This window comes from Ictalurus punctatus, chromosome 23 (assembly GCF_001660625.3).
Source record: "Ictalurus punctatus breed USDA103 chromosome 23, Coco_2.0, whole genome shotgun sequence".
Lineage (NCBI taxonomy): Eukaryota > Metazoa > Chordata > Actinopteri > Siluriformes > Ictaluridae > Ictalurus > Ictalurus punctatus.
Genome location: NC_030438.2, coordinates 13,375,869 through 13,390,868, shown reverse-complemented (window position 1 = coordinate 13,390,868; position 15,000 = coordinate 13,375,869). Strand labels below are relative to the sequence as shown.

At 42.0% G+C, this 15,000-nt stretch overlaps 1 protein-coding gene across 3 annotated transcripts in view; it reads right to left on the bottom strand.

Moving 5' to 3' along the window:
• The window catches only part of galnt1 (UDP-N-acetyl-alpha-D-galactosamine:polypeptide N-acetylgalactosaminyltransferase 1), a 136,102-nt gene that overhangs the window by 13,279 nt on the left and 107,823 nt on the right, over positions 1-15,000 (bottom strand). For all 3 annotated transcript variants that reach the window (XM_017453280.3, XM_017453277.3, XM_053674980.1), the window contains exons 6-8: positions 8,897-9,104; positions 6,385-6,555; positions 3,037-3,154 (exon numbers count right to left, since the gene is read on the bottom strand). In XM_017453280.3, coding sequence (XP_017308769.1) covers positions 3,037-3,154; positions 6,385-6,555; positions 8,897-9,104 — 497 coding nt within the window. The remainder of the gene's footprint in view (positions 1-3,036; positions 3,155-6,384; positions 6,556-8,896; positions 9,105-15,000) is intronic.

The following is a 15,000-nucleotide window of genomic DNA, read 5'->3' as shown; positions in this document are numbered from 1 at the left end:
AAACTCCACACCCACAGGGCCACTGTGGGAATCGAACCCTGGAGGTGTGAGGCGAACGTGCTAACCATTAAAAAGTCCTGCTGAAAAGGGACGTTTCTCTCAAGCTTTATTCGGGCTAAAGCAGGTTCTCTTGTAATATCCCCCTGTACTTTGTTCAATCCATTCTGGCTTTAATTTCGACAAGAAGCCCAGGCTCTGAGGATGAAAGCATCCCATCCCATCCCATCCCAGGCTCTGAGGATGAAAGCATCCCATCCCATCCCAGGCTCTGAGGAAGAAAAGCATACCATCCCATCCCAGGCTCTGAGGATGAAAGCATCCCATCCCATCCCATCCCAGGCTCTGAGGATGAAAGCATCCCATCCCATCCCATCCCAGGCTCTGAGGAAGAAAGCATCCCATCCCATCCCAGGCTCTGAGGATGAAAGCATCCCATCCCATCCCATCCCATCCCAGGCTCTGAGGAAGAAAGCATCCCCAGTGCATGATGCTGACACCACCATATTTCACTGTAGGGATTGTGTTAATTGAGGTATTACCTGCAGTATGTCTGCACCACATATAGTGCTCTGAAACTTTATTTGTCACATATACATTACAGCACAGTGAAATTCTTTTCTTCGCAAATACCAGCTTGTTAAGAGCGAAGGGTCAGTTATCGAGAGGGTAAAGGGCCTTGCTCAAGGGCTCTGAGACCTTCTGATCAGTAACACAGAGATTTAACCCTTTAGCCACCGCTGTTCTGATCTTGGTTTCATCACAGCGATCTTCCCTGGGCCACTCTTGTGCTTTCATATGGCTCTTCTTGAGCGATGGTTTCTTTCAAGCCACTCTCCCATACAGTCCTCAATTATGCAGAGCTCTTGAAATGGCTGTCTGGTGCCTCTTCACTCCTCTCTCTGCCACGGTACTCTGTAACCCCTTCAGAGTGACTGTTGGCCTCACTGTGGCATCCTTCAACAGTCTGTCTTGATTTTGAGTCCCTTGAGTTTTGAGGGACGGCCGTGTCTAGGTAGTGCCAGGGTGGTGTGATGGAGCTTCCACTGAATGTGCTCACTATTATTCCAACAGTGTTTACTGGGACGTCCAACCTCTTAGATATCATTTTACATCCTATTCCTAAGTTATGAAATTCTATTACCTTACCATTAACTTCCTTAGAATGCTCCTTAGTCTTCATTTTCACTCCTTTCCTTCAGTCTCTTCAAAGGCAGTTCAAATGAGGTGGGTTTTTGTTCAGTAAATGGGAGCTGATTTAATATTTCACGGTTGAAGGCCAATTATAAGTCAGTTGTGTCCTTGTTAAGACAATATCTTTCATCTGGAGCTTCTGGAACCTGGAGAATTGAATACTTAAACAACCAGCATTTTTCTTTTCTTTTCTTTTCTTTTTTTTGACATTTTCTTTGAAATACTTGCCAACCGATAATTAATTTTGACGTTTGAAATTCACGGTGAGTGAGCATGAGTTTGCAATAAAAATACTGACAGGGAGAATATGTGGATTTATCCTTTTGCAATTCAGACAAATCTGATAAATTCCCAGAGAGGTAAATACTTTTGCAAGCCACGCCATTTATCTTTTCCAAAAGTAGAGATGCAAAATTATATTACTGGCAGAAAAACTCTATTTTTATCAAAGCCTGATTTTTTTTTTATTTTTGTTGTTGGCTGTTGAACAGAATTCATTAACAGGGAAGTCTGACATGTTTTCCCACACTGCTACACTCCTGGGTAGTGCATGGTGTAGCAACCTCACTAACTAGCTCATTAGAAAAGCAAGAAAGATACTTCGCCACATGTACAGGTGCAGCTCAAAAAATTCTTTCATTTTTTTTTCTTCCTATAACTAAATTCAAAAAGTGGAAGTTTCATATATTCTAGATTCATTACACATAAAGTGAAATATTTCAAGCCTTTTTTGCTTTATTCTTCATGATTACGGCTTCATGGAAATCAAACATCCAGTATCTCAAAATATTCGAATAAAGAATTTAGAATGCAGAAATGTCGACCTGAGAAGAGCTCTAATCAGCTAATTAACTCAAAACTCCTGCAAAGGTTTCCTGAGCCTTTAATCTCTGTCTGGTTCAGTACACACAACCACAATCCTGGGGAAGACGGAAGTAAATGTTGCATTTCATTTGGAAATCAAGGTCCCAGAGTGTGGAGGAAGAGTGGAGAGGCACAGAGTCCAAGCTGCTTGAAGTCCAGTGTGAAGTTTCCACATTTCACTTTATGTATAATGAATCGAGAATATATGAAAGTTCCACTTTTTGAATTAAATTACGGAAAGAAACGAACTTTGCCATGATATTAACAAATATTTCAGATTTTTTCTGCTTCCCTGCTGAACAAGCTGTTACCCCAAACACACCAGTGTATCCTGAAGCCGAGTAGAGGAAAATGCTAACGCGTTGTCGATGCCACCATTAACTGTTTAGAAATCCCAATGAAACGTGATTCATTATGCACCAGCAATGTGATAGATTGTGAAAATAATCAAATTAAAGATAAAATAACACAATTCACTAATGTGTTAGTAACTCCATGGTGAGAAATGACACCTTAGTGAAATGAATGGAAAGGTTTTCATTCACATATACCTTATGAGAAGAATGTCATGTCTATACTCCAAGAGTTTCTGACACATCTCACCACCTTCCACTTTACTCTTCCAGAAGTCTCTCTGACGTACGGACTCGCCAGAGCTAATTAGGACACGTGGAGATCTCATTTACATATTGGTTCTGGCATGAGGCTCATTGCACTGTGCATGCAAATGAACACTCGTCGTATAGAATGTTAGTAAATCGGGCCTTGTGTTGCAAGCTAGCTAATTACATGTTTGAAAAGAAAGTAAATCACAAATAAAGAAATCCAGTATCGAATCTCTAAATCAACCCTTTTGGACTCCCTATACAGGAAATATGCCATTTATAAATAGTGTTATGATGTCCTGTGTGTGCAAAAAAAAAAAAAGGTTTGAAACAGAAAACATCCATCTGGTCTATTAATAAATGTACTAAAACTAACCCTGAAGGAGATCTCCAGGTTCTCTCCTCCCCAGATGTCCATGCCGGCGTCGTACGTTCCGATCTCCGCAAAGTAATCTCTGTCTATAGAGAACAGTCCACCTGCCATGGTAGGAGTCCTGCACAGAAGCACAGAAACACACACACACACAGAATGCAAATGAGGCCTTTCAGCTTATGGATCATCTTTTACATTCTTTATGCTTCTTCCAGCCTGTTTCTCTCTCTCGCTCTCACTCTCTCTAACACACACTCTCTCAGAGGAACAAACACATCATTCAGGAGAATAAGATCTTATCTTCTGCATTTTTGTCCCTTATCATCTGTTATTGAACAACTATGTTTGACAACTATTTTGCTTTGCTCTCTCGAAATATTGCTCCCTCGTTCTTTCTTTCCCTGGGCACTCGGCTCTTTCCTGTTTGCTCTCCATCCAGCTTTCGGTCCACTTGTTTTCCACTGGTGAGGACCTGTTGTTGTTCTCATCGCTCACTGTTTGTTTTCATATCCCACAGTGTTGGTTGTGAAAGCTAAGCTGCTTTGTGTCTCAGAAAGACACGCTCCGATAGTAAGAGCAAAGACCTCTCGCCGAAAAAAAAAAAAAAATCAAAATGGAAAAAAAAAACAACAAAAAAAAACCCAGCGTGAGGAAAAGTTGTAGAGAAGCTCTGGGCTGATTATATTCTCAGAAAAGCCTGCAAATTCCAACAGCTCCATCGACATACGCTCTTCAATCTTCCGTTTTATTTGTCGTAAAATAGTCACAAAGCAGCATTAGATCTAAAATGAGCAGAGAAGTCAGTGGCCAAAAAAACAACGACAAAAAAAAAAGGAGTATGGTACTGTGTACTATAAAGCTGGACAGTACGAAAGGATGCGCAGTATGATCGTACTGTAAATGAGAATCCTGGGGTGAGCACAGGACAGTCTTTCGTTAAGATTCTTGAGTGCAATTCTACAATATCCATGTCTGACTGTCCACTCAGGCAGGTTTGGGAATAAACTTTTTTTTCTGGGAGAGCAAATCCATGTGGGATCGTCCGCTACAGCAGAGTCATAGGCACAGAAGAAGCTCCGTGAAGCAGCAGATCATCTTATGAAGAACAGATCCAACATCCTTTATTGTAGATGTCTAGAAAGCAGAACTCTCTGAAAAAAGGTAGCGATCTATACTTTCCCCCTGTCCATGACGTGGTTCCATTAAAGGCAATTAAACGGTACACCTCCGGACCTTAAGGATCACCGATGTACCTTTAAAGCTTTACTTTATACTGTACATACATACAAAAAGACACAAAAGACGTACAGTACCTTGATGAAACCACCCCAGCGGCGAGGAAAAGTACAGCTCGGTACCTTTATTTCTGAGAATGTGTATGGTATCTACTGTGTATAGTAAACGCCGACATCTCCACATGGCAAACGCAGACCTTGTAGAAGAAACTACACGAGGCAGTTAAATGTACCGTGATATCTAGTCACACGACTTACGAGACGCGAGATCATGTGGATTAGCGCGTTAAAGACAGAACATTCTGACAGCGCAGAACGCAGGGCTTTTAGATCTACAGCACTGAGACTGAGCAAACAGGAAAAGCTGTAAACAGACCATAAAATCACACATCTGTCTAACTAGCTTTCCAGATGTTTTCACACTGATATCTGCCTCACACATGCTCTACCGCTCGCTCTACCACACTACAATCCGTAACCCATATAATCTGTCAACTATTTCTTTTAGTGAACAACAAATGGAACAAATTACAAATAAGAATATTACGGTTTAAAGGAGTTGTTTTTAAGCTACTGATCTTTACAAAATTTAAAAAAAAAAAAAAAAAAAAGCAACTAAAAGATAAACACTGACATTTCAGTACTCAAATAAAGCAGATGGCTGGGGGAGTTTCTTTTTTATTTTTTTTATTTTTTTACCTAAGAGTCTATTTGAGAATCACTGAGCCTTTCAATTTTTCATCAAAGACAAAACACGGCTGGTTTACAGATGCAAACATAATAACACACAATAAACAACAACAATAATGACAACAACAACAACAACAGCAGCAGCAAGCAAATTTACAAACGGTCTGCAAAGAACTGCATCTTTCAACTGGTCAGCTAAGTTTTTTTTTGCAGCCATAAATGCTTGATTTTGCTGAATTTTTGTGCTTTTTTCCCCCGGAAATCTACGTTTGTTGGTAAACGAGACTTTTTAGCCGTACGCATGTTCGATGGGCGTGAACCGAAGACGGCTTTGGCTGAGAGCGTGTTGTGACGCTGTTACGCAACGTGTAGCCCGAATCTGCGGAAAGTCTGTGGTAATTCTGAACAATTACAAGCTCCTCTGAATAATGCGGCGTTTGCTTGATTTTGCGTTAATGTCTGCGATCGCAAAGTCACTAAATCCGGGAGGGATGGTTAACACACCTCGTCCCTTTTTCGCATGTTTACCTTAAACCTAAACGTGTGAACGTGTAAACCCAGGGGTGTCTAGACGAATTGATTCATTTGGCACTGCGCTATAATTTGCTCATCCTGAAAATGAGCCAGGGAACGGATGGAGATCGTGTGCATAAATTAATACGAATAGCAGGTATTACATTAGCAGAGGTCTGTTTCTAGTTCATTAGGTTTTTAATAACGTGAGGATTTATCAAGGTTATACTCTAAACGATCAGAACATTTCTTAAAACGATGATTAATAGTACCAAGGTGGTTTCTATATTTGATATTCACCACATAATAGCCTCTCGTCATTTATTTTATTCCCAGGTACCATCTATCCACCCATTTTCTCAAGCGTTCGGTGCCGCTTCACAAGGCACAGCGCACCCGGGGCGGGGTGCCAACCCATCACGGGGCACAATCGCACACCCCTTCACACACTACGGACAATTTGGAAATGATTCAGCCTACAGCGCATGTCTTTGGACTGCGGGAGGAAACCCCTGAAACATGGAGAGAGCGTGCGATCTCCACGCACACAGGACAGAAGCAGGACTTGAACCCTCAACCCCCGGAGGTCCGAGGCAAACGTGCTAACCACTAAGCCACCGTGCACCAAGGTACCTCATTCACAGGTACCTTCTGAACAAAACCTACATTCATTTTTCCTTCTTATTGTCTTTCAATACATCTCACGTTACACTGAATGTGCAATAACGCACATGACAAGCTTTAGTTACAGATTCTGTACTCACAAAACCATATATACTGTTTCCAGACATGATTCATGAAAATATTCTCTGTGAATCACCCACTTTTTACACGCTCACGTCTAATCCCACTGCGCACACAGGTCAGTGTGTAGAAAAGTGCATCTGTGTGTGTGTGTGTGTGTGTGTGTTACCTGACAGGCAGTGTTCTGTCTCCTTTTCTGCGGTCCATCTCCCTCTGAGGAACTGGGTACCAGCGGAAGTTCAGTTTCCAGTTGAAACCTCCGTACGTCATGTCCGAGCCCGCCATGTACTCGAACGTATCGTCGCTGATCACGTCGATGATTGGGCACACCACCGTTCGCCTGTGATATACACAGACGCACACATAAAATAGTCACACACTCGTGCTGACTCGTGCGGCCCCACCGCAGCGCTGTTGATTTCTCGATGCTGATTGGTCAGAAGCTGTTGGTTAATTTCCTACAACAGAATTCGAACCTTTACGGAAGGAGTCTCCGGTTTCAGTGCTTCTCCTATTAAGCTTTCCGTCACAGGAAAGGTGTAACTGCACTTTGCATTTTAACATGCATGCGAGCTGCATCTTTTTCTTCCGCAGTGTTTCGCAGATGTTCCACAACGGTACATGGATGAAAAGTCTGATGTGTCATTCTTTAATGTTATTGCTAGCGAACTGCTGTGATATAAGAGGACTGAAGCAGCAGTAACGGTAACGCCACTCCGTGTCAGGCTGCATCATACTATCCTGTGCTTTACTATTTTTCCATAACAGCATGTCCCCAATAGATTTCATTCGCTACTTATTACTCAGTCTAACAGTTCTGAGAGTCATAAATCTCTCTCTCACACACACACACTTATGTACTTTTTCTGTGCATTCAGCATCTGAATCATTTAGTAACGATCCCTTCACAAGTAGCCTCGAGCAAACAATACAGAGTATTAGAGAGATTTCTCTGTCACTATATACAGAGCTGTAGAACACAACCATACAAGGCATGTAGTTGCATTACAATCATCACACACACACACACACACACACACACACACGCCCTGAGGTCGAGCCAAAACAACATGTAATTAACTACTACAAAATAAAAAATAAAAAAAAAAATGCTGACACAGCTAAGAGCTATCAATCTGTCTGCTGCCAGCTGGGAATAAGGGCTGCAAATACTTTATGTGTGTGTGTGTGTGTGTGTGTGTGTGTGTGTGTGTGTGTGTGTGTGTGTGTGTGTGTGTGAGATAATCGGCACAAACGCAGCAGTTTTGTTTTAATGCTCTGCATACAGTGTAGCTCTCTGTATTCATTATATCGTTTGCCCAGAGCAGTGTGCGTAGTGTGTGTGTAGTGTGTGTGCACTGTGTGTATGCACAACACAAATAATAGCATCATCTCAGCAAGTGAAAATATCTGGAATATGCTCCAGTTTTCCTGTTTTTCCTGTCATAAGCGTACCATAAACCAAATATAAGATTATTAAACCTATTTCTAGACTTCAACCTAATTCTGATTTCAAGCTTCAAATAGTTTCATTCTAATGGCAGATCAGATCATTTTTGCTCATTTGAAGCGTTTATGTTGAAAAAGAAGCTAAATTATCGGCTAACAGAATAAGAAAATAGCTTAAAAAGCTTTTTAAAAAAAAGAGTCTAAAACAATGTCTGGGAATGAGTTTATTAATGGTATAACTGGTTGGAATAGGAAGCACTGAATCAATGACTATATTCACAATACTTTCACTTGGTAAGATGGTGATTTTTGCAGTGCATGTTCTTGGTGGGAACCATACATGTCAACAGAAGGTCCCCATAAGTCGAGTGGGTTTTTATCGTCATTCCTCTATGTCTTGTATACATTGGAACGGAATGACGTTTCTTCAGGAAACATATAATAATAATAATAATAATAATAATAATAATAATAACAACAACAATGACAAATGTGTGTGTGTGTGGCCATCTCATAGAAAAGAAAACCCACCAACACACACACACACACACACACATTACTTTCTCTCGAGTTGATCTGATGAGAGAAGTGGCGTCAGGTCTGATCAGCTAGACAATAATTCCAATCAGCCATACAGCACACTTTAATGCTCCGATGTTTATTTAAATGTTTATTTCAAGTCTTCAGGCTGACTCTCGGATCTGTAAAGTTTGCCTGCCGGGGCTCGGCAGTGCTGTACTGGTCAAGTTTGACCGTGCTGGGCTGTGGAGTCTGTAACATGTTTGTCAATCCCAGTTTGACAATGACTACATCTAATATGAATCGGAATTTGGCAAAATTTGTATTAGGACTGATCGTGTAAACGCCGCAATCTGATTGCCCGATTCAGATTAAGATGATAATCTGATTCCCCAAATTCTGAATCCCACTTCTGGAATATGCCGGTTTTAATCGGAAATGTAAACACCTTATTGAGAAAATCCACTGAAAGGAGATATATGCGCATGCTCAGTCCGCAAGGGATTGTGGGTGCTAACAGATACTTAGCTGTAGGCTAGGAATCTCAACTCAGGCATACTTACAACAACCATATATACAGGAATATTCCGATGCCTGTACGCATATAAACATCGTATTCGGAATATGGCTCCAACCCGAATATAGACCTTAAACAGAATTTGTTGTGCATGTAAACGTAGTCACTGTTGCATTGTGGGAGTTGTAGTGCTCACTTGTCTTGCTTGATGCGAGCGAGCAGCGGCTCCAGCCAGCCCATGGTGCACTCGCAGTGAGCGTCCAGGAAGGTGATGACCTGACCGGTGGACAGTGACGCCCCCTTTAGGCGAGCACGAATCAGACCGGAGCGCTGCTCCATCCGCACAATCCGCACCGGCACCTCCAGCGTCCGCACATACTGCTCCAAATGCCTCTTCAGGAAGTCTGTTTACACGCACACACACACATACACAATCATGCAGCGTATTAATGTCAACAAATCTGCGTTCGGTCATTCACAACGCTCCATACATGTCATTAACAAATACCCGCGCCCCCCCCCTTATATAGTGCATCAAGAAATATCACAATTATTGAAAAATGTGTTTATCATGTTCAAATAAGAGCCACATTAAAAACACACAAAGTCTCTCAAGCTGCCTTAGAAGAGTCATTAAAAGGACTTTTAAAGTGCATACTAATGTGTTCGTTCCGATCTTTTCTATAGTATCGGCTACCTGACAGTCCACATAAACATCACGTGTAATTGTTGATATGGTGCATTCTCCTTAGAGATGTTTAATAGATATTTTTGGAAGGAGTCTCCAGTGTCAGTGTTTTTTAACAGTCAGCAGTAAAGCTGAAACACAGGAGAATCTCCAAGACAGACAAGTTTCTCAGTAACATGACAAACCTATATGATAAGAGAGAGTAAACAACAGAGGCTGGAGTTTATAACTGTAATAAGTAGAGTATATACAATATGAGCTAACTTGTAAGGCTAACTATCCATCCATCCATTTTCCGTTCTGGTATAAGAGGAATAAAAAAACGTCAGGACGTAGTGTTATATTCGGGTGGTAACAGTAACTAAAGTTACTACCCCTAATCTTATTCCTTATTTAATGACTTTTGTGATTATACATTATTATACTCCCAGGACATGATCATTTTTAATGATGCAGCATTCTTTTAAAGAAACATAACAAGCAACGCTGATATAACTGGTGAATTCAAACAGCTCTTGGTAGAGGACCTTTTGGAAAAAGCTGAATATCCTCTAACAGAAGACGTGTATTTAGGTAATAGTGGGTTTTGAAGAAGGCCTGTCTTTAAGCTGTCACCTAGTTCGCCCTTTAAATGCCCTTCAGGGCAAAATAAACAGCCTTCAAACTCTCTGAGCTCAAAAAACAGACTGCATATAGTCATCACTCTGCAGGACGTACAGGCCAGAATGAGGGGGAGTGAGACAGAGGGAAAAAATGTTTTCTCTTCACCTACTTGCTAAGGCTGAGGAAACAGATTGTTATGTCCCACTGGTTGTGTGTGTGTGTGTGTGTGTGTGTGTGTGTGTGTGTGTGGCCTGAATGACACCTGAAAGTCGCAGTAGGATGAACACACTGTTTCTGTTTACATAATCTCTCCAGTTTATTCTACGATACTAAACAGATAACACACAGAAAGTATTTTGCATTATGATAGCTCGTGGAATATAATAACCACACACACACACACACACACACACACACACACACACACACACACACACCACCCCACCCTTACTATCCTTGTGCTGACCTTCCGTTGACATAATTATTAATGTATCGAATTAATTCTAGGCTACACCTTAATCTAACACACACACACACACAAACACAGACACACACACACACCTGCATTTTGAGAGAACAAGCCAATAGTAACCAGCAGGTCCGCGAATACGTCCTATTTCAGGATATGGGCAAGTAAGAAAAAAAAAAGAAAAGAAAAAAACCACACACACACTTTGACTTTCCTGTGCTCTTTGAAAAGCAGTAATGAGAAAAAGAAAGGTTAAAGCTACACAAAGATCAATATTTGCCTTCCCCATATAAACACTCATTCTGATAACAGGGAACGAGAGCCAGTCTGAGAGAGACAGAGAGAGAGAGAGAGAGAGAGAGAGAGAGAGAGAGAGAGCCAGTCTGAAAGAGACAGAGAGAGAGAGAGCGAGAGAGAGAGAGCGAGAGAGCCACTCTGAGAGACAGAGAGAGACAGAGAGAGAGAGAGAGAGAGAGAGAGAGAGAGCCAGTCTGAGAGAGACAGAGAGAGAGAGAGAGCGAGAGAGAGAGAGCGAGAGAGCCAGTCTGAGAGACAGAGAGAGACACAGAGAGAGAGAGAGAGAGAGAGAGAGAGAGAGTGAGAGAGCCAGTCTGAGAGAGAGAGAAAGAGAGAGAGAGACAGAGGGACAGAGAGAGAGAGAGCGAGAGAGACAGAGGGACAGAGAGAGAGAGAGAGAGAGAGAGAGAGAGAGAGAGAGAGAGAGAAACAGACAGAGAGAGATTAAGTGTCCTTTATGCGGTGACCAGATTGTAGGACAGCTATTGTCAAGAGAACAGACTATGTCTTACAGATGGCCTTGAGTGAAATGGATGAGCGAGAGAGGAATCAGAAGTGAAGGTATGCTAGCACAGAGAACAGGAAAACGCGAGAACAATGAGGCATGCGGTGTCATTTTTTCATGTTTTGTCCACAGATGACCACATCTTAATTCAATAACTGGTTCCTTTCTTTGTCACAGAAAGGCCCCGGGTCGTGAAAACAGAAGCTGTCGTGTGAACGTGAACAAAACACTGCACGTTTATTTGCTCCCCATTAATGCACATTACTGAACACAGTACACAGTAATATAAACATTTACCGGATGCAAAAGCCTACTTATTCTGTGCTGGCCTGGGAAATCCCTTCTACTATATACGTCTGAGAAAACTACAGATGCTTCCTGAACTGAAAAGTTCCAGCGAGTTATCTAGCAACACATCTCTTCACTTGGCCGAGTTCTGCTCATGCTGACATCGGTGTCGAAATAATCGCTGATTCATTCGTTCAGTCAGTTCTGTTGACTAAATCGACTCTTATTAAAGTATTTTTATGAGGTCATTTAAACATTTATGTGTAAGCACTCTTCGCTGTTTTCTCTGCATCACTGCAGTTATCGCAAGCAAGCTACAGACTGTGACCCACTGACATCACCAAACTGTTGCATTCTTCTGTCTTGTAGCTTTTCCAGGTTTGTACCACAGCTTGTTTTAGTTGTTGTTTGTTTTTCGGGGGTTTCTCCCTTCAGTCTCCTCCTCAGGAGGTGAAATGCTGCTCAACTGGGTGAAGGTCTGGTGATTGACTTGGCCAGTCTAAAACCTTCACTTTCCCCCCTGATGAAGTCCCTTGTTGAAGGTGTTTTGGGTCATTGTCTTGCTGTATGATGAAGTTCGTATGCATTTCTCTGTAAACTGACAGAGAGAACTTTTCTGTAGACTTCTGAATTCATTCTGCTGCTACCATCATGAGTTACATCATCAATAAAGATTAGTGAGAATGTTCCAGAAGAAGCCATGGAAGCCCAAGCCATGACACTACCTCCACCATGCTTCACAGATGAGCTTGTATGTTTTGGATCATGAGCAGATCCTTTCTTTCTCCACACTTTGTCCTTTCTATCACTTTGGTAGCGGTTAATCTTCCAGCGGTTAATCTTTTGGGTTCATCTCTGTATTTCTTCGAGAATTCCACTCTGGCTTTCGGATTCTTACTGCTGATGTGGTTTGCATCTTATGGTGTGGCCTCCATATTTCTGCACTTGAAGTCTTTTTCAAATGTTGGACTGTGATACCGTCCTCCCTGCCCTGTGGAGATTGTTGGTGATGTCACGGACTGTTATTTTTGGGTTTTCCTTCACAGCTCTAACAATGTTTATGTCATCAACTGCTCTTATTTTCCTTGGCTGACTGGATCCATGTCCGGTTGTTAGTACAGCTTTGGTTTATTTTCTTTTCCAAATAGTTGTACTGGCTATGCCCAATGTTTGTACAATGGCCCTGATTGATTTGAACCCTTTTCTCAGCTATAAAATGGTTTGCTTTTCTTCCATAGACAGCTCTCTGGTCTTCATGTTGGTTTATCCGTTTTAACAACAAATGCAGTCTTCACATGCAAAACTCGGCTCTCGGAGCTAGAGTAGACATTCAGAGCTGTTGATTGTTTAAGCACGCAGTCTATCAGGGCACAGCTCGGCACAGCTGGGCACCAAGAAACACCTGTCAGTCACGTGTTCCAATATTTTTGATCACTTGAAAAATGGGTGGGTTCAAACAAAATCTGCCGTGTTCTAAGTCGCTTAACACATCTAGATGTAAATATCAGGACATTCTGATCTAGCAACTCATGTTCATCATCTGATCTCAAACCCAAATGTCTTCAGTGTATAGTGAAAACAAAAGAATTGCCGTTCCAATACTTTCAGAGGGGACTGTATATTCACTTCAAATGTACACACCTAATATCCTTTGACATTGTATGTGTTCATGCTGCTTTCAATTCATCCTGCAACTCTTTTTGAGAGACTGCTGGCTTCTCTTACCTACCTTATCATTAGTCTCGGAGGGTGTTGTGTGGATGACCCGTCTGGGGACGATTAGATGAACTTTCCACTTGCATTTTATTCAGACCAATTGCACTGACAGGGATGTTTAACATCCTTGCTATTGCCGTGTAGCTTTGTTCATTCCGGTGTTGTTTCTAAGAACTTTAGGAAGCTCCTTCACCTTCACCATGATTGCTGCGTGAACACTTCCCAACCGATGCCAATGTCTTAGAATGACACGCACGAGAACATTTAGTTCTGCAGCATTTATATCCAGATCTTGATTTGTTTTTATTTAACGATTACATATATTTTAATAGAGTGTCTGTATACCCCCCCCCCACCATGTTTGTTTTTTTACACATTACATTATTTATGCTCACTAATACATACTTTTTTGTTTAGCTACCGAAGCCATATCAATATACAGAACAGACCATTAAGTTTATTATTATTATTATTAGTAGTAGTAGTAGTAGTTGTTATTGAACTTGTAGCAGTAATCTCTTAGACAAAGGTTTTGTTAATGTTTCCCTTTAACTTGAGATATCAGAGATGTTAAATAACTGGAAAAGATAACGTGCTCGACCTTTTACATCAAACCGGTCAGCAACAGTGTAAGTTTTGAAACTAGCCATGACATTTTCTCTGATTGTGCTGTGAGACCTAGGAGGGTTCATATCCAATTCATTTCCTATCCTCGTAACCAGAATGTTATCATGACGATACAGAGGGGTTTCCCTGCGCTGCACACGGAGCAAGGTTAAATTCTTCATCCTCCTGTAATTACTCCACAGTTGTATGGTGCTCTCACAGTGGAAACCGGGGCCATGCTGAAGTGGCTAACAGAAAATGTGGGAGGTGGGCTCGGAGATAAAAATCTGGCTGGCGTGCTCTGTGTGTAGAAGTGTGTCCGTGGCCCTGGGTCAGTATGTTGTCAGCAGCGTGACTCGCTGCAGGATGCGTGTGAGTGATGTAGGGTTGCACAGGTCATGGATACAGCGTGTCTAGGAATGGTGGCCGTGTTACTCGAGTCCCGAGGAATCACAGATGCCGAGAGAGACGCTGGTAATCGTTCATTTCACTTGGCCACATGAGAGATAAATGCTGCCACTTAAAGAATAGTACATGATAAATACCAGGCACACTAGGTGTGAAGCAGGCATACACCCTGATCCATCAAGGGGCATCACACACACACACACACACATTTGCATGTTCATTTAGCATAGCCAATCGTCTTGTTGGCATGTTATTGGGAGGAGGAAGGAAACTGGACTATTTGGATGAAATGAAGTGAGTTTGTTGTTGTTGAGTGATGGACTGGTTTGAGTATTTTCGAACCTGCTGATTTCCTGAGACTTTCACACACGACAGTCTATAGAGTTTACTCAGAGTGGTGAGAAAAACAGAAAAGCATCCGGGTAGCAGCAGTTCTGCAGGCCGAGGTGCCTTGTTAATGAGAGAGAGGTCAGAGGAGAATGGCCAGGATGATTTGAGCTGACAGGAAGGCTACGGTAACTCAAATAACCACCCGTTACATCCGTGCTGAGCAGAAAAGCAGCTCAGATCCCACAACATGTTAAACTTTGATGCAGAAGACCACATCGGTTTCCACTCCTGTCAGCTGAGAATAGGAATCTGAGTCTACGGTGTGTACAGGCTCGCTGAAACTGAACCGTTGAAGATTGGGAAAAGACCAGGCGGCTGAGCTGCCTTTCT